Source organism: Rhincodon typus, chromosome 39 (genome assembly GCF_021869965.1).
Source record: "Rhincodon typus isolate 14 chromosome 39, sRhiTyp1.1, whole genome shotgun sequence".
Classification (NCBI taxonomy): domain Eukaryota; kingdom Metazoa; phylum Chordata; class Chondrichthyes; order Orectolobiformes; family Rhincodontidae; genus Rhincodon; species Rhincodon typus.
In genome coordinates this window covers 2067121-2092678 of record NC_063370.1, presented here as the reverse complement: position 1 = coordinate 2092678, position 25558 = coordinate 2067121, and the positions used below count along the sequence as shown (strand labels likewise).

At 40.1% G+C, this 25558-nt stretch overlaps 2 protein-coding genes across 2 annotated transcripts in view; both read right to left on the bottom strand.

The window, feature by feature from the left end:
- Nucleotides 1-12668, bottom strand: part of erh (ERH mRNA splicing and mitosis factor) — a 58852-nt gene extending 46184 nt beyond the window's left edge. Inside the window, exon 1 of the mRNA XM_048618193.1 lies at nucleotides 12537-12668. Within this exon, the coding sequence (XP_048474150.1) occupies nucleotides 12537-12668 (132 nt within the window). The remainder of the gene's footprint in view (nucleotides 1-12536) is intronic.
- LOC109929717 (protein Smaug homolog 1) overlaps nucleotides 7623-25558 on the bottom strand; it is a 35706-nt gene continuing 17770 nt past the window's right edge. The window contains exons 8-11 of the mRNA XM_048618192.1: nucleotides 21927-22128; nucleotides 19240-19366; nucleotides 17847-17930; nucleotides 7623-15192 (exon numbers count right to left, since the gene is read on the bottom strand). Coding sequence (XP_048474149.1) covers nucleotides 15164-15192; nucleotides 17847-17930; nucleotides 19240-19366; nucleotides 21927-22128 — 442 coding nt within the window. The 3' untranslated portion in view covers nucleotides 7623-15163. The remainder of the gene's footprint in view (nucleotides 15193-17846; nucleotides 17931-19239; nucleotides 19367-21926; nucleotides 22129-25558) is intronic.

The window sequence follows — 25558 nt, the reverse complement described above, 5'->3', positions numbered from 1 at the left end:
CCTGCTCCTCTGATGCTGCTTGGCCTGCCGTGTTCATCCAGCTCTACACCGTGTTATCTCAGAGTGTAGGATTGTCTGCTTTGTCAATCCCCTACGCCATGGGAGCTGGTAACTAGAATCCTTTGCCAACAGATTTGATCGCAACTGAGAAACAAACACACTTATCATTTCCTTCACATTCTTACAGGCAGAATGACATGTTTTTGGGGAAGGAGGTGACTTCGTGTCAATGTCACTGGACCAGTCAGCCAGAACCCCAGGCAAATGATCCAGAACATAGACTCAAATCCCACCATGGAGATAGTTAAGGCGAATTAAAAATCTGGAATTAAAATGTTGAACTGTGAACTGCTGTTAAAATCTTACATGGTTCACACATCATTTAGGACCCCCTCATGACTTTGAAAACTTATAAATTTGTATTTCTACAACAACTATCATGATCACAAATGCAGTGATTGTCAGAAAGAGAAGAAACAACTTGTATATAGAAGCACCGATGTGTGTGATGACCAGAACTAATCGGCATTTGAGGGATAAATCTTGTCCAGAACTCCCCTGTCTTTCAAAAATGGAGACACGGAATCCTCTATTTCTACTTGACAGAGCTGACAGGCCTCAGCTTAATGACCCAGGTGAAAAAACCCCAGCAACTCTAACAGTGCTGCACTCCATCAGTACTGCATTTGTTTTGAAGCTTCTGGGGCTCAATGAAACTTGAACCTGCAGCCTTCTGACTCTGAAATGACAGTGTTAACTAAACAGCCACAGCTAACTTTTTGACCATAATGCCCTCCAAAACCAAAACAAACAGCCAACTACTACCTTTGCACTGAACTTTAACAGAAGCCCCTCAACTCTACACATTAGCCCACCTGATTACCTGGTATTACTAAAGAAATAAAGAACCATGTAACAAAATTTAACATATTTAGCTGCAAGTATTTAAAAAGTTGCAACCCAACATGCTTTCTTTCCCATAACAACCTACTGTAGAAACTTGAGCATGGAATCTAGCCTCATATTCCCATTATTAGTACAGACGTGGTGCAGCACTGTTGAAGAAACTATCTTTTGTCTATGACTTTAAACTGAGGTCAGTGTCCCTCTAAGGTGAGTGCTCAAGATCTTGCCACCAATCTTTACATCCACACATTTATTTCACTGCTATTTTATGGGGTATTGCTTTGTGCAAATTAGCTACACTCTTTCTCACACGTAGAACAATGACTACACGTCAAAATACTTCATCCACCATCATGCATTTTGGGCACCCTTAAGATAATGAAAGATGCTATACAAAAGCAAATTCTTTTTGTCTGTTGTGCATTCAACCAGGTATAGTCTGTAACATGGTGAAAGGGTGCCCATATGTTTGAGTGTCACAAATAGTGTGATGGAGAAGAAAAAACATTGTTGCAAATGGAAACATCAACTCTACCTGTCCACAGACGCTGCCTGACCTAATTTACAGCACGTTTTCCCCTCTTATTTTAGATAATAGGCTTCTGTATCATAATAAAGCTATTCCCAGCTACCTCCAGGAGTAATGGTAATTTCATTCTTTAATCCTTGATCGGTTTGAAGTCAAATTTTGACCACTTCCACACAGCAGAAAGCAAATGGCTATTTTATAGGGAGTGATCACAGGTCATTACAATCTTTGCTCGAGGTTGCAAGTTGAACATAGTTTCTTCACTCACCTCGTTCTTCAACAACTTCAACTCAGGTGGGCATTTCCCAACTGAAGGCAAAGCAGTTGCATAAAGGCATAGGTGCAATTACATTTATTCTGGGATGTGCTCAGTAACAAAACTAAACACACTCTTTCTACACACGTGCGTGCAGATGGTAGAATTTGAATTCAATTGACAAAAGCTGGAATTAAGTTCTGATGTTGACTGTGAATCCATGATCAATTGTTTGGGGGCGGGGGGTGGGGGACCCATCTGTTTCACGAATGTCCTTTAGGGAAAGAAACTACCATCCTTACCTGGTCTGGCCTACATGTGATTCCAGACACACAGGAATGTAGCTGGCTCTTAACTGCCCTCTGGGCAATTCAGGATGGGCTATAAATGCTGACCTAGCTGGCAACACCCTCATCCCATGAATGAATAAGAAAAACAAAATGTTAGAAGAATGAAAGCTTAAATAATTGGAATGCACAACTTTTATTGAGGTGAAACATGATCTTTGTGGCTTTCCTCCCCAATTCCTCCATTCAACGGGTTCACTCCAATCAGTTCAATGCCCATTGATGTGCTTCCGGTTGGGTTTTCCCAGTTCATGCCTCAACCTTTGCTTCACTGAATCATTTTGAACCCTGTTGGGAATTTTTTAAAATAAATGATGATTCACTGCAAACAACGAGGAGAATGCAAGGAAACCACGTGTAAGCAATGGTTCTTTTCTCAGGGGACTTAGTGGTGGGTGGGAGTGGAAAGCAGATTAAAATTCCTGGTTACATCAGACAATTGCATTCCGAGAGCATTACTGATTTGTTAAGTCTCCTCCAAAAGAATCATCCAAATGATTCATCCAGATACAGAAAATCTGAGTAGACTGGACAGTATCTTTGGGCTGTAACATACACATTGTGTGAACAATTCTCAGGCAAGATTGATCTTTGTTTAGAATGTTAGAGGCAGCCAGTTTGAGTGGGGACAAACAAGATGATATTGGTTCACATACAATTTAAAGATTAAATTTATAATATACGCTGTCTCAAAGGAGAGATTAAAGGAGATCCTGACAGTTTTATTAGAAAGAAGGTGCAGTGTGTTTCCACTAGGAGACAATGACAGCAGCATGCGTGTGTGCTGACAGTTGATAGACTTAGTCGCCAAAATCCCAAGAAAGGCATTGAAAATGTTGCATTGCAAAGTTGTACTTTAAGCTGTCAGCTTAGTTTCAAGGTGGAAAAGAAAGCTTAGCGGTCAAGGATAGTTAATCAGTACTTGTACCTGGATACATGAGCCACGTGATTCAAGCTTCCATCAAGGTGGGAAGGTTGCAGAGGCAGCCTTTATGATATCGAGTCACAGATTTTCCTCACATAACTCTGAATAGTGGGGAGAAGTTAATCTGTCTGAATCACTAGAAGCTGGTACTTGAATTGAAAAGACCAAATTCATCAGGCATTAAGATGAGACTGAAAAATGCATCTAGCTTGGCTGTCACCATAAAGGTCAGTTATGGAATGAGAAGTTACCTAGGGGAGAAAAGTGAAGACCATGAGAAGCAAGAACATGATTGGCTTCTTCAGCCTGCACTGCCATTCAGTAGGAAACATGCATATTCATATGGTACTCAGCAGAGTTCTGCAACTTGTGTGGATATAGTTATTCACCTTCTAAGGAAGTAAACCCTCTGAAGCAAAGAATCCCTATGGACTGATTCTGGGAAAACTGAATGTTGAGTAAAAGGATAACGTAATATATAGAGAACGGTGGACTTTGTGTGTTAAAAATTATGTGGTTACAAAAATGGTGTTTAGTCAATAGAATTTTTGAATTTATTTTAAAAGTTATCAATCCTTACAAAGTCTATAACAAGGTAGCGGGAACAAGGTGAAGGAAGGATTGTTGAGCTGCTCTCCGGGATCATATTTCTTCAGTGGGTGATATGATCAACAGGGCAATACCTACAATTAACACAAGGCTTGTGTGTGCAGTCAACAAGGACCTTTGCTGACTTCTCTCATTCCAAGTAAAACTCCAAAAGCCACCCAGTTGAAACCAGCTACAAATCGTGGACTTACGCACAAAACAAAAAAAAAAAAAAAATCAGGTGGTTGGGGCTGCACAGATCTTCTCTGGCCTGTATAACATATTACAGTTTCCCCTAATAGAAGTGTGGATAAAAGAACTCAACGGCAAGTGCAAGCAGCTCTTCAGTGAGAGAGATGGAATCACGTTTTACCATCTTTTCACAGCCAACTACACTTTTGCAGATGTAACGTTTCACAACAAAAACCAGCTGTAGCTAAAAAGGTTATCGTGATCACCTTCATACAGTGATCTGATCATCTTATTGCTTAATTTGGAATGTCAAAAATTAAATCTTAAAGAGCAAAGAGTGTCTGAAGAGGGCAAGGGAATGACAGTATTGTTAAAGCAAAAGGCCACCAATTACAGGTCACCAGGCAGCACGGACAATCTCCACCTCTCATTCAGCCAGGCTGCTCCCTTGGAGGTACAAATAGGTGACAAAGTTGGTCACGTTCTGCAGTACGTCTGGTCTTGAACTCCAATCTCAACATCTAGACTGGTTCCACCACTCCCATTCTTTTCTGCTGCTCTGGCACAATAGCTTGCTACATGTCTCCATATGCACAAATCTCTCATTTGAGCCAGTACACTAGCAAACTGTCATCAATTTTAAAGTGATAATGCTTTCCGTTGTACAAGGACTTGTCATTCTTAGATTAAAAATCTGCATGTTAATACTTGAACATGAATTTGAACAAAATTAATAGACAGGATTAGGAATTAAAACTGAACGTGGAGGAATCCAAAAAGATGACCCACAGAATCTGAAAGCTACATGCCAGCATGAGAGGTGGCAGTAGCATGTCTCTTATGCTTGGAGGTATCAGAAACCTGCCTTAGTGTTTCCCCAATCTGGGAATTGCAAATATCCTGGCTATTCTAGTCTGTTCGGATAAATAGTTCAAGGAATGTCACTTTCCTTACAGTCTTATGTATCATATGAAGGATAAATATTTAAAATGAAACAAACCTATTAAGCAGCAGTTTTCAATCACCACAGGAATTCTCTCTTGGCAGAACAAAAAGGTTACTGCTGAAATATGTTCCAGTCTCATATTACACTGGCCTTTCACAAAGTAACATTCATTCCACATCTGGCTACTCACATTTTGCACAGAACTGGGATCAACTAGTTTGTCACCCACTAAATATTTCTCCACTCAATTTGACACTATTCCAACCTCCCAACTCTACTCTAAGATGGCTCCATTTTCTCATGGTAAAAACAAATCTGGAAAGTCCGATCTCCGTTTTGAAGGCTCAAGGGAAGTAGGTCTCCACTCAGCCTGCAAGTTAGCTACTTGGAGTCCCTCTAATCAGCAGTCTAAGAGCAGTCTCTGTGGCAAGATGGAAAAGAACATTTTACTCAAGCCACACATGTTCCTTCTGCCTGAAGCCAAACAGAGTACTTCAACTGGTACTAATATGGTTATTCACCTTCCTCCCATACCTACAATTAAATTGGAGGTGTGCCCTCCAAAATAGACTTTTGCTCCAGTCTTTTTAAGGCCATTCAGCCATTATTGCTCACGAAAGTCACTGAATTCCCTCCAATAAAATAGCCATCGGTCTCAAAGAATCTAAACAATGAGTGGTGAAATGCTATTTGATACAAAGTCTAATCAAGTCCTAACAACGACTTTCTAAATAGTGTTCCTATCTCTGAACCAGATGGGTTCAAGCCCATCTGTTCCAGAGATGTGTAACAACATCTCTGAACAAGTTGATTTGGGAAAATAAAGGCCAATGGATAGAAAAGAGGAACTCGTGATTTTTTTCCTTCCTAACCCAATGATGTCAGAGTCAATTGAAGTCCACCTCATTAGCCAGATATCAGCAAACTTGGAATCAAGACTGGTGACATTCCATGGCACATTCATGGAGGAAAAAGAATGCACAATCACCAGGTCTCAAAGCACTTTACAGCCAATGAGGTGCATGTTATACTGCAGGAAACATACCATCCAATAGGCTCAGCAAACACTCACAAATGGCAACCGGTTAATAACCAAATAATCTTCTGTAACAAAAACAGAAATTGCTGTAAAAGCTCAACAGGTCCAGGTAGAGAGAAATCAGTTTGGTAGAGTGACCCTTCCGAGGTCACTCGACCCAAAACATTAACTGATGTCTCCCCACAGACGCTGCCAGACCTGCTGAGCTTTTCCAGCAATTCCTGTTTGTTTCTGATTTACAGAATCCACAGTCCTTTGAGTTTTTAAATCTTTTCTGAAATGTTGATTAAGGGAGTGGTCAGGTCACTGGGATAATTCTTCTGCTCTTCAAGATAGTGCTGTTTTTTTTTTAAAAAAAAAAAAACACATAGCACTAAGGCTCCTTCTGCCTACCCAATAAGGTCTCATCCAAGAGACAGCAAATCTGACAGTTCAGTACGCACACCGGCAGCCCAGTTGATATAACTAACCGAGGAGAGGTAGAAGAGTGTTTGCATTGGATCAGTATGGCACACCAAGGTTTTTTCATTTATGGAATAAGCAGAAGTAGGACAACAACTGGAATCAGGCGAGGAAGTAATTTCTGTATCAAGCTGAAGCAAGGATCAAGTGGTAAATTTGTGCTGCATGAAGCATTCAATAGATTTGGTGATCTGTGTTGCCAGGTGGTGTAGATAACAGCTTTCAAAATACTTACTGTTGAAAGGATCACACTCATCTATTTGGGAAATATCGATAGCTGTTGAGATGTTTTAACACCCCTAGCACAAACAAGGAAGTGTTATCGACACAAATTTAAATTGGATGTAATAATGTAGATAATAAGCATTTGGCATGGAAATTAAACATGCTGATGGAGGGCTACTGCAAAACAAGTGTAAAAGATTCCCAAACAGTCCCTTGGGTTCAGGATCTCTAAATTGTAGAAGATACAATTGTAGGAAGGATGCTGCAAAACAAAAATCTGAGCCTTTACCCCAATTCATAAAAACTTTACCAAGTAACGCATTTTAAAGAAACATTTGTTGGGGTTCTGGCTCTTCCACTCAGCATCATTTGTGCAGTTTCACTTTATCTTCCATCCAATCATATTTCAGTGGTTTCCTTTTTTAAAAAACTCAAAATCACTCAATGCTGGTTAATCGCCCTTCTGCATCTTCCCTTTCATCATCCATCCTTCAGTTGGTTTGCATTTAAGTCTCTAGCCATTGACTCTTAGGCGTTCCTCCTTTTCTTGGGAGTTCCATCTCCAGCACTTACATCTCCCTAAACAGATGACCACACTGTTACAAACTCTCAACTTTCTTGAATACTTCTGCAATATTTAAACTGACACCAATGGACTGGTTTCCCATCTTGTCCTTCATAACCATACTTGTCAGCATTCCGAAGCATTAGCATCTTCCCCCACCCATTGTGTATCAGAACTTAGCACCCAATCCCATTCAATAACAATTAAAATATTTTTTATACACCAGTTAAATGTTACAGATTTTTAACTTGCAAATCACCCAGAGTCTTCAATACCTCCCCTATAGTTTTCACTTTTATATAAAAATGCAATATGTTCAGTAAAGTGCTTGAGGGTTTTTTGAAAATCTGATGGTGTGTATTGGCATCCACTCTTTCCCTGTTCACTGCATCAAGATCTATAACACACTCTAGAACCATTGCAGCTTCAAGATGAGGAGAAACAGAAGTAATGGAGGAAGGAGGGTGCATGAAGGATGTGGTACATTTCCACTGGATCAAAAATCAATATTCATCTGAAATTCGGCTTGACATCAAAAAAAAGACCGACTCCACTTCTGTGCTTTCTATATTAAGCAACAAATTTTAGGAACAGGATATAACACAACCATTCATTTGGGAAGGTTTTTGAAAAAATACAAACTTTTAAGCACTTTTGGATATTTATTGTTTAGTAAGAAAATTATTTTCCTGGCATCAGACAGAACACAAAGTGATGTCCTAACTTTACACCAGAGCAGAGATTCCTGGTTCCTTTAGAAACTTCACTCTGGGGTAGACTTCTTTCAATTGAAGTTTAGTAAATGAGATAATGATTGGGTCAAATTCTGGATTCAAGAGAATGGGGGAAGAAATCATATTGTGTTACTGTGTGTTTAATCACATGAGCACAGTGCTTTTTGTATAGGTGTGAAGAATATAAACAAACCTTCACTGCACAAAAGGGGCTTTTGGAATCCAAATCCAATTTCTCCCACAGTGCAGCTGCATGAAAGTAGTTCATTCAGGATGTGACCCCAGAACTGGTGCAGTGTCCATTTTCTCCTTATCTCTCCCAGAAGAGCCAATTAAAGCAATCTGTCTGCTCCATCAGAAAACTGACACAGCAATGTTGACACATCAGTTGAATGAGACAATTGGCACAAGCCAAGGGCATTTCCATTCTGACCCAAATATCCATGCATAGTCTCCAGGACTAGGGGAATAGTTGCTCTCAAGAATGGGAAAACAGTTGGATTTCATCTCCTGAGGAACTGCTACCCCACAGATATCAGCCTAGCCCAGATATCAAACCAGGGACATTCTGAAACGTTATGAAAACGATCTTTCTGATGCTTCGCAAATGAGATAACTACTCAATATAAACAAAAATTTTATTCAGGACTGCATCTGTCCAAATGACACCAGGATTCCTGGTCCGAGAAATACATTAATGGCTATGCCAAAACTAAACAACCTTTGATCCATTAACCAGGATGTAAAGTTGTGTGCAACAGAAGTGAAGGGCCCCACAGTTAATGTGCTCCCAAAAATGGATATGTTCAAGCATGTTTAATTGTCAAGGTGCCAAAAGAACGTGAAGTGAAACTTTAGAAACCAGGAATGAGTCTGTTCTGGCCTTGAAAAAGCAAAATATTTAAGGAACAGGCATATTCCGAAGTTTGGCTATTAAAATTCTCCCCCACCCCTCATCCCTCGTCCAGCAGCGCAAACTCAGCTGCTACAGACTTGAAACATTTCAACACTGCTTTAACATTCCTCTATTCTCTCATACTTCAAACTCCACCCCCTCCCACCCCCCTCCCTCCCACCCAAAGCCCTCTCTAATTCTGTCTTGGAAAGTACAACTTCCCTTTTACACGAGGAAGCAAACCTGCTGCAAAGGCTTTTAAAAATAATAATTGTATAATAGAAAAAAGGGTAACTTAACTTGTGTTTTAAACATGTATCGTAGCTTGTACAAGAGGGGCGGGGGGAAGCGAACCTTCAAACACAATGCTTTAAATGACTTTGGTTTAGATCCCATTCCAATTTGATCTATTTCAGACCTTAGTTCCTTACAGCTCATGCCTGTATTAACAAACCATCCTCGATTAGACCCAACTTCAGAGAGGCATGGATCATTGTAAACCTGTTACAAAGGGAGACAGAGAAAGTTGGTTTTCTTCAATTTGAAGAATTCTGGTTGGGTAATCTCATGCAGGGTCCCATAGCAGATAACACACCCTTCCCCATACAACCTCCCCCTCCAAATTCAGCCCAAATTAGTTTCGTGTGGAGCCCAGGACTCACTTATCAAGTCAGTCTATTTAAGGGTCTTGCCCTTCCTTCCCCTAAGCTTTATAGTAACCACAAATAGATAAGCTTCAAACTCAACATCACATTTCAAAGCAAAATTGATGGTGAAGCTTGAAGCCTTAAAAGGCTTAATGCCACTGACTGCCCCCTCGTGGGTTTTCAACTATTGTTTCATGAATTGGTTTTAAAAATCAGATTGCGTAGCATAAAACCTACAGGTAACGCAGCTTTCTCATGTAGATACAAATCTTCAAGACACAAATGCATGATGAAAACAAGCCGGGTAGAAGGATTCAGAAAACCCTGAATTAAGTCAAATAAAGTCTTGTTAAATGTGGGACAAACTGCAAAGAGATGAACCATTTCCAGTTCCTAGATTTGAAAAAAAAAGTAAAAGTTAAGAGACACAGTCTCCCATCAGGGCCTGCAATAAGATTTATTTTAGCTGCTCTGAGTCGGTCTGCATTTTTATAAATGGATATTACCTATTAATGGGTCAGTTAAATAGTGTAACTGCTGCCACAAATTATCCACTCAACAAGGTCTGGAATGGAAACAGATTGAAGTGGCTGTTCATTTCTTTTGTCAATTTGTCCAGAAGATGGTGCAATATATACCTCACAAAAGCACTCAACAGTCACAAAATACACAAGGCTGCATCATACAGTGTGCAGATGTCCGAATAGGAACAGGGTTGAGCCTTACAGGGGAGCCTGCCCCTCTATACCCAGTTCAAGCCTCTAATTTCAAGTGTTATTCTAAAACAGGAAACTGTTGCTATGGTAATGTTCTGGGCAGCTGTACAACTGTTGATACCAAAAAAGAAATCTCTTAAACAAACCAATACGCTCAAGGGTGGTAAAGTGGGATATTTATAAAACCCTAATCTCATTTTACTTGGTCCAAAGGAAAGGAGAAGGAAAGATTCCTTAAATGGCTTGACACTAAATTACTGCCTTGTTGCACTGGTTGAACACAAAAAGATGCAGACAGCAAATTGAAACTTCTGCAGAACTGAATTCTGAAGATTCTCAGTGTGTGATTTACCCTGAGACTGCTTTGAAAGGCATGCTTATTAGTAGTTATGTTCTGTATTTTTAATTTAAATCAATCAAGTTGAAATTGTAGTGTTCTACATAACAGAGAAATGATTCAAAATTATTTTAAAATAGGAATTGTTCTCAGGGAAGGAAAGCAACCTTCATCAGGCCCCAATGTTTAAAACTGGTGCATTTTTTGCTTTAAAAAAGTTATAATGAAACAGTGATGCAGAATGTTTATGCATGCTGCAGTCTCTCATGGGGGCCAGGCTGGGGGAAGAAGGAAGGAATGGGTGAGTTACTCATTAGCATCTCCAACATTCCAGCTACATGCAACACATAAAGATTCCCCTCCCACCACAACTTCCCCTAACTAGCTGGGTTGCTGCAAAAACACTTCTACAGGAAAGGGAAAAATATTTAAACATTCAACTCATCTGGACTTAGTGTCCCCTGCAGCTTGTAATACTGATACCAGTCAACAGTCTGCGAAAATCCACTAAATCTAATAGACAAAATGCACATTTTATAGAAGATTAGAAAGAATTTAAACAATGACTTTTGGGGCATCTGTCTTTATTTCTGTACCATTTCATTTTAGCAAAGATATTGGATAATGTAGCTTGTGACATTGTTCCCCAGTTAGTCACATGTCATCCTTTTACCAACACTGCAGAAATATCCTTTAGGGAGTGAACTGTGCAAACTCACCATGCATTAATGGCAGGGCTCCAACTGGTTTCAGAGTTCAGTTGAATAGGAAGAGGGACAGAATTGGGTTGGGGCTGAGAAAATATAAAAAACATGACGAATCAAAAAGGCCAAGTATTAGACTACTTCACTGCATTTGCATTTCAAGCTATGGCAGGGATACAGACTCCAGCTAACTGAGAAGCAATCAGTTTTAAGAGAGAAGAGATTTAAGAGTGAAGAGATGATAAAAGAGTTAACTATATAACAGTGCCTTCTACATGAACTGCATAACAATTTATTTATTGCCTTTACATGCAGTTTGGAAAATCATACTTTGGGGACTCCATACTGGTCTTGCATCACCACACTTGGCACCCAACTTCATAAAGAATGATGGAAGTTGAATATTTAAGCCCAACATAAAATGATCAGATCGTTCTTGTTTCTTAAAAAATAAAGTGCAATGGTAACAAGTCCTGGTTTTCCTCAGATAATCTGGCATCCATGACACAGAGTAACATAAAAAGGTGGTAATTTCAGTGCTTGGCTGCAGCCATAAACTGTTTTTGGAGATGGTATATGAAATTGTAGCCTCTGAAAAGGGTCAGGGAAACATTGCAAGCAAAAACAAAGCCAGTCTCTCCCCAGCCCAGCAACAGAAACGGTCAGCACATTGAGCCAAGTGCAGTGCTGAGCCACACTCTGTAGCAGTGTAGCAAAGTTCAAACTTAAGTGATGCAAAACACATCTAGGGATCTCATTTTAATGAATTATAAAAATATAAACTGCAACAGATAGGTTGCTGTATTGAACAAAAAAAAAAGCAAAGATAAAGGAGTTGGGAATATTGACCCTTGCATTCTGCAGCAGGAACTGTATCTGGTGTATTTTGGAATGGAAATAAAAGACCACCCTCATTTTAATTTCTCTTCAGAGTCTGGATAAATCACACACAGATTTAAATGCAAGCAGCATCTTTACAGTCAGGTCAATAAGCCAGATTATTTGGCAAACAAGGCACCCAAGTTTTATAATGTACCCATGGCTTTAGTCGTATAATTAAAAAAAAAAATACCTTTCCTGCAGCTGTCGGGTAGGAGTTGTAAAAGTAAATTGCAGAAATTGCAAAAATCAAAGGCACAAATCTCAACAGGGATTTCTAATGCTGTGCAAAATAACATGTTGTACAAATTACAAGTCCATTTGGATCTCGTGGAAAAGTAGATACTTGCCTCTCTATCTTCTTCTATCATATCACTAGAATTTGGTTTTTATTGTATCTGAACAGGGAATTAGGTGAATAGGAAAGGTTCACTTCCATTCTTTTCATGGACAGGACGACCAGCTGCCCCGTACTCCTGTTTTAATTATGGCAGCCACTCAGCAACTGTACTGAGAAATGGACAAAGAAATTGTGATTTTGCAAACAAAAAAATGTTTACGAGTACAGGTGATTCCTTGCATGGAGCAATCAAATTCTTTGTTCTTTTAGAGTCTGCTCTGGGAGTGGGCAATGGTCTTCCTACCCCTGTACTCGCCTCTTCAAGACGACGGCAGCTAGAACAGCCCTGAGGCAAGTGGAGAACATGTCTATCGATCAGTGCGACAGGACCATTATGATATCCAAAGTCATTTAAAGTCATGCCTGTGTTGTGCATGCCCCCCTCCTAAAATGTAAACACATAAAACTTCTTTGCTGAAGCCACAAGACTCCAAAAACAAAATGTGATTCATATAAACAGGCCCTTATATAACTGATACCCTTTCAAGAATTAATCTCACTTTTCCATACATACATTTACTATATACATGAAACCTTCCTTCTTTGAACATACACGTTCCCTTCCCCCCCCCTCCCATTCTGTGCCTCACACTAGAAAATTATGACCTATGAACTCTCTTTAAATGCAACTGTAAGCGATCAGGGAGGGTTACACAAATACACATCTCCCTAACTTCTCGCTTCTGTTAAGTTTTTCAAAAAAATAAGGTTACCTTTCTTGCATCATTACAGAAAGAAATATTATGTTCTGAAAGCACCAACATTACAAAAATGTAGAAAACAAGGATTTTTTAGTTGTCAATGTTGCATTTGGACGAATGAGGAAAGAGACTGGTTCTTTTCCACCTGCAAACAACTCTCCAACTGGGGGCAGGAGATTGTTGTTTGTGCAATTTGCCTGCATGTTTAAGTTTATATATTTCCCACTGTCAAATGAGAGTGACATGAAATGCAAACATGTTTGAAAATAGTGAACTATCAGTATCCCACTATTTGGCTATAAAAGATTTCTGTATTTACACAGCACGAACAAACAACAACTGAATTCTCAGTACATGCTCTTACTGAGAATGTCTGATCTTGAAGATTTATTTGGTGTTTAAATGTAGCAGACATGGGTCTTTACCTGCTGTTTCATTAATCAAAAATCAAACTAGAGTGCACCAGCAAAGCTAGTTTCATGCACTCTTCTCCCCTGCCCCTCCCCGCAACCCACTGGCAAATCTTGTCCAGCAAATATGGCAAAATTCGTGTTAGACACGACCACTATAAAGCATCAGGTCAGACTTTCAATTCCATCCTAAGACACTGCAAGCAGAGTTTGCTACAGTCGGTGTGTTACAGGTTTAACCCCAGAATTTCTGCAGCAAGATCCTCAACTGTTCTGGTACCAGACCAAATTTTTTTTTTTTTTTGCTATATTCTAGTCTGGGTTCACAAGATTACTGAGATGAAGGTGGACATTATAGTGGAGGAGGTTCAGGGAAGGGCCAATTTCCAGTTCCTTTTTCAGGGGCTGGGGAAATCAGAACCTAATCTTTTAACAGTCAGGATCCAATATCAAAAACATTTCCTTAGTTAAAAAGTGTGCCAAGCACTGGAAATGCCAGCTCCTACAGGGTAGTTTAGACAGATAGACAGTCTGTTTGCTCACAGGTGCTGCTTCATCAAGACTCGTTTAAGGTCTTTTATTTCTTTCAAGTTTTTCTAACTCCATGCAAGAGTAGTAATCCCACTGGAAGAGCCAAATGCCACTTTGAAGTCCTCCTGCCACCTCAAACTCTTCAGCCTGTTGCCAGTTTTCTGGAAGTCAGCGAGATCACACTGCTCCAAATTCCCAAAATATTGAGTTGGTATCCATAAAATTCCAAAACAAACAAAAAATGAAATTACCCACAGCCTATTAAGTGAGAGGCATTGAGGCTCCTTCAAGAACCCTGATAAGTTAAAAAAGGGGTGGGCGTAGGGTGGCTTCATTGTGATACGCCTCCTGCAATGCATCAAAAAAGTTATGAAACTGAACACTGTCAATCATGAAGGGAGAACAAGGGGATGAGGGAGAGAATTTAGTCAAAACTGTGCGAGGCAGTAGCCTGTTCACAGATCTATTCCTGCTGTCAATACATGCACAAATATGCAGGTGAATGTTAGCAACACCATAACACCAGGTTAAAAAAAAGTCAGTTGTTTCCTCATTTTGTTCACCACAGTGATTAATCCTCTTTGCAGCGTCTTAACTGAAGGCAGCTAGAGCAAATTGGATAATGATTTTTGTTTTTAAAAGTAACGTGGGTTTCAGAACAGAACACCTCTTTTACATATTCTAAAACTTTTAATGGTTAAGTTGTATGCATTACTGACAGTTGACCAGAGGCTTTAGGTTAAATTAGTGATAGACAGATGCAACAGCCAGACCTGTACTACTGCCTATACTGTCCACACTGGGTACCAGACCTGCATGACAGCACAGCATGTACAGGTTTCTGTTAAGACATTGTAATATCAACCGAGAGTTCCCGTCTCCTCTCTTTCTGTCATGAGCGCTGCTCACCACCTTACACTGTCAATCACTAATTTCATTTTAATTCCCAGTTTTATTTAAATTAAAATTTGAGCTATATGATTTATTTGTACCGGTTCAGAACCTTTTACCAGTTGGGTACTGAAAAAAAAAAAACTTTAAAACAAAAATATACTGGAAAATGGACCGGAAGTAGTTTGGATATCGGTCTATTTCCCCGAAGGTTAAATAAAGATCAGCGAAGATATACATTGTAAGGTGTAGTGACCCTCAAAACTTCAGTGGCATTTCCTGCAGCTGCTGTGTAATGTCAGTCTCTCATTAAGTGTTCACAAGCTAAGTACAGCGTACTAAATAGTTGATGTCTTGTCCACTCCATCTGTCAAAATAAAAAAAAAACAATTGTTTCAGTTAAGCATTGGCCAAGGATATTGCTATTAGGTCCTCTTAATTTCATTCTTCCTGTTGCACATTAAATGTGTTGGGTGGCATATTTAATCATCTTGGATTCCGAATGTGTTGAAATCAAGGCTCACTATACCACTTCCCATAACAAAACTCTTGTGAAATTTATGTTCCTTGGTCCGTCCTTGACCTTACAACATTTTACCCCTTCATTTCCCGGTTAGTGAACAATATCCTCCACACCACCCTTTACAATCTTGATGTCTGGCTCTTTAATATAATTCTCAAAAAGAAAAGTCTTAACTGACAACTGACAGCTTGAATTATGACTGAACAAAGCATGCAAGTATTATATTCATAATAAAGTTTCATACAATCAGGAGATAAATATTTATTAATCTATTTTATGACTAAGGTAAAATCATATTTCTAATAAAGATAAACAGAATGTGAAAAAATTTAAAAAAGGACAGTGACCCTTTACAGGTGACTCACTACATTCACTGTTGCTGTGGCACAAATTATTGGGTCTGAATAGCACGGCAACCATCACAAATACATCTCTTTACATTTGGCTCCTGACGGACTGTGAACCAGGTCTGGAGTCAAACACTGATCAAGATCGTTAAAAACAAAATGCTGCAGTTACTCAGCTGCACTGTGTTCAGACAGAAATAATGTTTCAGGTTGATAAGTTATCAGGATTGGAAAAAGGTGAAAATTTAATAGATTTTAATCAAGTGAAAGGAAGGAGAGACAGAAAAAGTACAAATGAGTATGTTTGTGCTGGGTTGGGAGATAGGAGAGATTAAATGGAAAGGGAGGAAATGGAAATGGGGAGTCGATAGCCTAGTGGTATTATTGCTAGACTATTAACCAGAAACTCAGCTAATGTTCTAGGAACCCGGGTTCAATTAAAAATAAAAACCAAAAGATCTGCGGATGCTGTAAATCAGGAACAAAAACAAAGTTGCTGGAAAAGCTCAGCAGGTCTGGCAGCATCTGTGGAGGAGAAAAGAAGGGTTCTGAGGAAGGGTCACCGGACCCGAAACGTTAACTCTGTTTTCTCCTCCACAGATGCTGCCAGACCTGCTGAGCTTTTCCATCTACTTTGTTTTTGTTCAATTAAAAATAATCTGGAATTAAGAAATTTATGGATGACCATGAAACCATTCCTGACTGGCAGAAGAACCCATCTGGCTCACAAATGTCCTTCAGTGAAGGAAACCTGCCTTCCTCACCTGGTCTGGCCCACACGTGACTCTAAACCTTCAGCAATGTGGTTGAGTGTCAACCGCCCTCCTTAATGACCTAGCAAGCCACTCAGTTCAAAGGTGGCTAGGCTCAGGCAATAAATGCTGGCCGCCAATGATACCCACATCCCACAAGTGAATTTAAAAAAAAGGCGAAAACAGGATTGGTGGTGCATGAACAAAGAGAAAAAAGACAATTCTAGAAGAGGTGTGAATGGCAGATGAAGAGCTGTCATCTAAAAGCAAAAGAAAAATAAAGTTAGAACCAGAAAAAAAGCTGCAAAAACAATGTTTCTTTTGGTGCTGGGGGAAGAAGGGACGGTAGAGGTCATAGCCTGAAATTTTTTGATGTTGAGTCAGGAAGTTAGTAAAGCATCTTTGCAAGATAAGCTGCTATTGAGCTTCACTGTTAAACTGCAGGAGATAGGGGATGGGAAGGTCAGCGTGAGGGCAAAGACAAGAACTGAAAAGACACGAGACCCAAGCTCAGGTTTATGCCTGTGGTGTGAACAGAAGGAATCTGCATTCCATCTCTTCGCTACAGACCGAACACGTTGAACGCGATGTGTATAGTATAAAGCGAAAGTACACATATTATTGTTTCATCTGGAAAGTGTGTTTGGGGCCTTGAGTGGTGGGTGGTTGAAAAGAAAAGGTAGCACGTCGAGAGGGTGGGAGTGAATGGAGGAATGGAGCAGGGTGTTACAGAGTGAGAGGCCACCTCAGAATGTTGAAAGGATAGGACAGGAGATATGTTTGATGGTGGCATCACACAGGTGGTGGCAGAGGGGATGGAGGAGATGCACTTGGTGGCAGCAGCCAAAATTTGAAGAGGAAGATCTATTGAATACAGAGGTTGGCAGGATGGAAGGAAAGGACAAAGGGTACTATTGTGAGAACTGAAGAGATGAAAGCATATATTGGAGAATGGGATGGACCCAGTTAAAAACCCTACCTAGCACAGTGAGAGGAAGGAAATCCTTGAGGACAAAGGAATGCACATCAGAAGTACTATAGAAACTGGCAGTCCCAACAGGAAACCAAGTGCAAGGAACTGCAGTTGAGCCAATGGTGGGAGTCATTGTATATTGTGCATATTTGGTGACAGCGCTTTCCCAGAAAAGGAGGCATAGAGTCAAGAAAGGGAAGGAAAAGTTGGTGATGGACCATGTGAAGGAAATGAAATTGGAATGATAATTGATTAAATGTTCCAATTCAGGGTAAGAGCCAGAAATGACACTGACACTACTGCCTCCTGTACATTGATAATTTTAAGAAACTATGTTGATTAGGACTGAAACAAGGAACGTTCCACATAACCACAAAAAGACAGGTATAGCTAGTACTTGAATTCCCACTGACACCCATCACTTACCTCCTAACGCGTGCTCGGTCATACTGAGACACAGAGATTCCAGTCTGGTATTAATCTCTGGTTCTGTTACTGGCACTTGGCATTCTGGAAAAACATCAGAAAGCTTCAGTAAAATTTCTATTTAGTCATGTAACAGAATGCAAAGCCTTTCTTTCAGTGCAGTTTCTTCTGCATTTCCTAGTTTCTCCACTTTCTCCAAAAGACAACAAAATTTGCTGTCACAGGCATTTTCAGCACTTGAATATTCATTTCTTGAGCTGGGTATAATGGCCGCAGTGATAGCACCCACCCCCCACCTAGCAGCTGGAAAACTGGATCTGCTTTACTATCAGGTCTTCCGACACCCACCTTTAGTGGGTGGCCTCCCTACGTAGTACACAAGCTCCCCTACAATTGGTATAAAGCCTTTAAGTGACTGAGAGATAGTAAGAACTGCCGATGCTGGAGTCTGAGATAACAGTGTGGAGCTGGAGGAACACAGCAGGCTGGCAGAGGAGCAGGAAAGTTGACGTTTCAGGTCGGGGTCCAGAACCAAAACGTCAGCTTTCCTGCTCCTCTGATGCTGCCAGGCCTGCTGTGTTCCTCTAGCTCCACACTGTTATCTTTAAGTGACTGGTTGGGTTTTGGAGGGGGGTGGGAGCAGCATTCAATTCCAGACCTCCCAGCACACTCCTGAAGTAGGAGCCAAACTTTGCCCCGTGCCTGAGAATGTGAACAGCATTAGCAAACCCCTTGATAACACAGGACACCACATGAAGACTAATTATGTTCTCATCCATCTGTAGACAATGGGAGTAAGTGGACAATAATTATGAGCAGGAACCATCATTAACTTCTCTCCTCTTACCAAACTTTTCCCCATAATCAAGTTTATGGTTCAAGATCAATTCTAGTAGTTCAACTTTGAATCACAGAATAATACAGCATAGGCAGCCATTTGGCCCATTATGCCTGTACTCAGTTTTAAAAGAGCTATCCCATTAGTCCATTCCCTTTAGCCCTGCAAATTTTCCTCTATAGGGTGAACTTTCTCAGCACAGATCAGAGACTTTGATTTGAGTGTCTCAGTATCACAGCGTGCAAAACATTCATTTACTATACTGTACATGATGATGCTTGAGGGCAGGATGGGAAAGGTAAGTTCTCTGCAATTTAAACTGACCAAGGATGACCAAATGGTCTGTTTAAAAATAATTCTCAGACATCCTTAAGTTTCTTCCAAATTGTTGTTAAAAATAGCAACAATTGCTTTCAGGTACTTCAATTGGTTAAGTCAGAAATGTGCAGCAGGGGAAGGCTCATAAAACCTGTCTGGCAAACAAACTGCATCTCATTACATTTACAGTGACACATCCCACTCTGAAGATGGAATTGGAGGTAAAACATGACAAACCTGGCTGCTGGAACATCAGGATGGCCTGTGGGGAGGTATGCACAGGTAGTGAGTATGTCCGTTGCACAGAACTGCGACTCTGACTTGGCATGCTATTACTGCCACCTGGGTTTGCAAACCATAGGTTCTGCAGGAATAGAGAAAAACAATGCAGTACCTGGAAGGTGATATCTTGATCTAATTTTCCTCATTTTAGTAATAGGAATAGAAAAAATTACTAGTCAAGACACACCAAAGCCCATTTTCTTTCTAACATCCTCAAACAATCACAATAATTGAATTGTTAATAACCGAATTGTTAATAAGAACTTGGTGATTATTACCTCATCCCTCTTTGCTGAAGGTGCTACTGGCTGGATTATAGTTCCACCTGCAATGTCAGCTCTTTGTTACTTCACTCAAGCAACAAATTTCCAATGCAAGATGAGATAGTTGTTCTTGACAGAAAACTGATCCTGATTCTTCCTTGGCCAATGTCCACATTTATGAATACATGAACTAGGAACAGAAGTAGGCCAACTGGTCCCTTGAGCTTGCTCTGCCTCAAGATCTTGGCTTTTCTAGTGTTTCCAATGACGAGAATTTAAGGTTATCTCCGCTGTAAAAATATTCAATGACACTACCTCCACCGAGGCGGAGAGTTCCAAAGTCACATAACCCTCAGAACAGGAAGAAAATTCAGGAGGGTTTTCTGAACAGTGATCAAAGCAGATCACTTAAGAACAGACAGACCTATTGTGCGAGGATGTGGTATTCAAGTACTGTTATATCACTGGACTAATGACTTGGAGACAAGTTCAAATGCTAACAAGGCAGCTAGAAAATTTAAATTTGGTTGACTAAATAAATCTGAAATGGGGCAATGAAACTTTTGTAAAAACCCACTTAATTTCTGAATGCTTTTTCCAAAAGGAAACCTATTACCCAGTCAGGCCTGCAAGGCTCAGATCAACAGCCACGTGGGTTAAACTCTCACCCATTCTTTGAAATAAGGCCAAAAAAGCTGCTCAGTTGCACAGGTGTGGACAATAAATTCTGGCTTTGCCAGTGATGTCTTCACTCCTAAACAATGAGAAGTTATGCCAGAGCTGGATTTGACTTTTCACTCACTGCACTGCCCTTAGAAGATTTAATAGCATTGCCCTTGGAAAATGGAGGCAGGATCGGACATAATTAGAATGGATTTATGAAAGGGTAATCTTGCTTGACGAATTTTTTGAGGATTCCACTGACAGAGCTGATACAAGGGGGAGAGATTAGTATGTAAAATGAAAGCACATGGGTTAGGGGGTGGTGTACTGACATGGACAGAGAACTGGTGGGCAGACAGGAAATGAATAGGAATAAGCAAGTCTTTAGAATGTGGCAGGCAACAAATAATGGAATACTGCTGGGATCAATGCTTGGACCCTGGCTAAATCATTAATACGTACTGTGAACAGCTGGGGTCCAAGTATAGATTCCAGTAGTTCATATTACATACTAAATGATTTAGAGGAGGGAACTAAATGTAATATCACAGTCTAAGGTAAGCCATTTAAGACTGAGATAAGGAGAAAGGTCTTAACTCAGAGTGGTGAGCCTTTGGAATCTCTGCCATAAAAGCAGCAGAGGTCAAAAACATTGAATGTTTTCAAGGAGATATAGTTCTTAGGACTAAAGGCATTAAAAGGACATGGGAAGAAAGCAGGAACAGGATAGTGAGCTGGATGATTAGTCATAACGATATTGAATATCAGAATACGCTCAAAGGATAAACGGCTTACTCCTGCTTCTATTTTCTATGTAGCTATACTTGCATCCACATTCTAAAGACAGATGTGATGCAAGTCTCAGTTTTTAAAATTTTTAAACTTCCCAAATTTCACCCCAAGGAGGCACAGTGGAAGATACCAAAAACCAATTTCATGGCAATAAGTCACAGGTTCACACACCTTTGGGTCACTATAAAGCACAGTTCAAAGCATGAAAAGCTAAAGTAACAACCCTCACTTTTTTGGGTTCATCTGCATTTGGAGGATAAAATTGTGACAGCAAGCAGGTGTGAAACGCAAGATGCCAAAATGTTGAATGAAACTGGGCAAAGAGTTACAGACAACAGGTGTATATTGGCTGAACAAAGAAGGGCAACATTGAACATACAAGTCATTAAACATGTTACTTAAATTCACATTCCCAGCTCTCATCAGCAATACAGCATTTTCAAATTTTGGTTTCACTTTTTTTTTTTTTTAAAACAGCAGTGCTTATTTTCTAGAGATTCGCTTTTTCCTTCAAGGACACTGAACACTAACAGAAGGAAATGAATATGATTTTCTTTCCTTGACTTACTGATACGTGCATAAGAAAACATTACTGTATTTTGTCCATCACATGGTTTGGACCTAATCAGGCAAATGGAGGAACAATTAACGCATTATGACTGAGGTGCTGGTAAAAGAATTGTGGTTGAGAAATAATATCAAAACATACTCCAACAACTGCTGCATTCACCATTTTTCTTTAGAAATGGCAGACCACTGAATTCGGACTATCATTTATATTTAGACACTTTAAAAGTTTGCACTCATTATCAGAAGTCAGAGCTGGTGAATAGAACATCAGCATTTCTGATTCCCACCAACAAACAATTTAAATTGCAATATAGTGTGACATAGCCATTTTCCTCAACACAGAACTTTACTAACCTGCCTGCCTTGACTTGTCAATGGATTAAGCGTATGCCTTGGAGAAACACCACCCAGACTAGCAGCTGAAGTACCAATCAGACCCATCCGGTTTGCAGACAGACCCCGTGGAGGCACCTGAAATGGCCGTTGGCCTCGCCTGCCTAGTCCGCCAACCACAGAGCCGGCTGTGGGAAGTGAACTCGACTGACTGAAACCCCAGCTGGAAAGAAAAAAAAACACTTATGAATTCCATTATTCAGAGGACAGAAAACACCTATAATGAACGACTAATCATTTCTCCACTCCGAAGCTGCAGCCCCCACTGGGCGAACAGTAGTCCATCCAAACCTATTTTACTTATGCTGATGAATGAGACAATAAACGGAGGCTCAGTTCAATACCTTGACTGGATGGAGAGGATTGCACAGCACTATTCTGATGAAAAGCAGGTGGGCTCATATTAAAGTCCTGTCAAATATTTATCTCTCAACCAACGTCACTAACCAACGCTATTTTTGGTGAAACTTTGCCTGCACATAAATCAGACAAATTTAAAGATTACAGAAGTGACTCTTCCCTCACTGCCCGTGAAGCACCGAATCATCCTGAGAAGTGCTACATCAATGCAAGTATAATTTTCTCTCCAACAGTATGTTCCATTTACAGCAAAGATTGAATTTAAACAAGTATTATGGACAAATGGAGTCCACCTGAACCAAATGAATGGGTCAGAAATGCATATTGTTGGTATATGACATTTGTGTGTCAGAATAGACATGAGTCTCAGGTCTAGAAAGGCAGTTTTCCAACACTGGTTTGTTTTAAACATGTATTGTGCAGGAAGTCCCATATTTCATCGAATAGTCTTCTTTATTTCACAATTACACAGACAGGACACAATGCTGGTATGCTACCTCCACACACCATGGACTGATTTGTTCTGGGTAGGAGACATTTTACATAAATCAAATTGGCATAGATAAATCTACTACAAGTGGCTCACACTGTACATTTTGATGATAATACATCATATGGTGGCAAGTTTAATGTAATAATTAGAACTCAGGAGCTCTCCTGATGCTGATAAACATCACTTAATTTAATAAATCCTTTGTTACTCATTACCAACAATCAATTATCCTAGTTGTTACACAAATTTTAGTTTTCATCTACCGCGACAAGCATCAGTTAATGAATGGCATAGGTGTGAAAAGGATGCACGGATTTGAAGTCTGACAATTGGCACAGAATCACATATGCTTTTGCATTGTTACAGTGCAGCTTGCTGAAACTGTTTTTGAACCGCACCCCACCGCCCTCAGGTTCAGTATTTAAAACCAACATCTAGTACATGATTAGTCGAACAGGTGGATGTCTACACAGTAGCTACTTTTCTTCTTTGTGCTCTAAAAGGTTTTACATTCAAATTCAATGTACTAAGCTTAAAAGTTACTACAGAAAACCACAAATCAATGGCATGAACTCAATTCCCACTACAACTCTCTAGTTTCCCTGTTGTGTATAATGGCCAAGTTAACTGAATAAACCAGTGTACAGTAACCCATTTTGAAGTCACCTTCTGAAAAATCCAGCATCAAGTTGGCATCTGGTGCTCAGCTCTTAAAAAATGGTCCATGAAACTGCCTCAAATATGCCATTCTGCCAGGATCAGAAATAAAGACCAAAGCAAAGAATTTAAATGAAAAGCACTGTACAGAAGTCAACAATGACAAATTCAAAGTTTGTGTCAGAACCACAAAGAAAATATGTTTAAAACTATGTCCTCCTGTGTTGTAGAATTTCTTCAAGTGGATCACAGAACCAGAGATTCCTGTCCCTTCAGAGTATCAACAACCAGACCCCTGAACTGTATCAACATGGACAAATTCAAATTCATTCTCAGAACTCTACAATTCTTTTATCTATTTCAGTTGCAAATATACGCCAAAACTTTCTGCAACATAGGGATATTTTTCAGTTTGGAGGTTTGTGACTTGTGGTATGCCACAAGAAGTAATATATAAAATACATGTTATATATACATGATTTGGATGCAAATATAGGAGAAATGTTCAGTAAGTTTGCAGGCGATAGCAAAATAGGTGGCGTAGTGGGCAGGGAAGGTGGTTATTTCAGAGTACAATGGAACCGTGATCAGACAGGCCAGTGGGACAAGGAGCAGCAGATGGAGTTTAATTTTGATAAATGTGAGGTGTTGTATTCAGGACTTGTATATAGGACCTTGGGGAGTGTTGCTGAACAAACACTAGGAGGTGCAGGTACGCAGGTCTTTGAAAGTGGAGTTACAGGTAGACAGGGTCGTGAAGGCAGCGTTTGGCATGCTTGCCTTCATAAGTCATAACTTTGAGCATCAGAGTTGGGATGTCATGTTGAGGCTGTACAGGACATTGGGGAGGCTACTTCTGGGATACTGGATACAATTCTGGTCTCCCTGCTATAGTAAGGATATCATTAAACTTGAGGGTGCAGAAAAGATTTACAAGGATGTTGCTCAGACTGGACAGTTTGAGCTAGAGGGATAGCTGAATAGACTGGGGCTTTTATCACTGGAGCATCAGAGACTGAGGGGTGACCTTGTGGAGGTTTATAAAATCATGATGGGCATGGTTAGGGTGGATAGCCAAGGTCTTTTTCCTAGGGAAGGGGAGTCCAAAAGTAGAGAACACAGGTTTAAGATGAGAGGGGAAAGATTTAAAAGGGACCTGAGGGGTAACTTTTTCCACACAGAGGGTGGTGCATGTCTGGAACATGCTGCCAGAGGAAGTGGAGGCAAGTACAATTACAGCATTTAAAAGGCATCTGGATAGGTTCAGGAATAGAAGGGTTGAGGGGGATATGGGCCAAAAGCTGGAAAATGGAACTAGGTCCGATTGCGATGTCTGGTCAGCATGGATGAATTGGACTGAAGGGTCTGTTTCCGTGCTGTATGATCCTAGTGGTGTGATGACAATTTCTTACCGCCTTTCATATTGACAAGTAATAAAACTTCACTAAAAACAAGGAATTTGGAGCTTCTCTCATGTTGCACTCACATCATAGAAAGTACAAAGTGCAGACTTTGGGTAAATTAACATTTGGTGATTTTGGAGGCTTGATAATTGCTAAATTTGATTTTGCCAACAAGACAGTTCCCACTTGATTCCCTATGCAATCAGCACCCAGTCAGCTCTGTTGCATTTACTTCCCTCTTACTTTTTTTGAAAATACCTTCACTACTCTCTTCCTGGAATGAAAACTGCAAAAGGGAACATCAAGGGTTGGCACAGTAGAGATAGCTGTAGCGGTCTGAGACAGAAAGAGTCCATACGTAAATGGGAAGGCCAAAGCGATCAGAAAGATGTAAATTTGTGGAAATGCAAAGCAGGGCTAGAAGAATCGAAAATCAAGTTTAGAAAACTTAAGAATCTGATGCTTTGATTGAAAACCCTCTATCAGAAGCAAAAATCAGTCAACGGGTCTCTTCCAAAAATGTTGCCTAAGTTTCAGATCTTGCAAGCCATGCTGTGAAGCTTTTATTTCAGATTTCCAGCACAATGAACTGCACCCACCAAAACCCCCAAACAGATGCCATTTGTGACGCAGAAAAAAAAAAAAAAAAAAAAAAAAAAAAAAACTTACCTTCTCTGCCG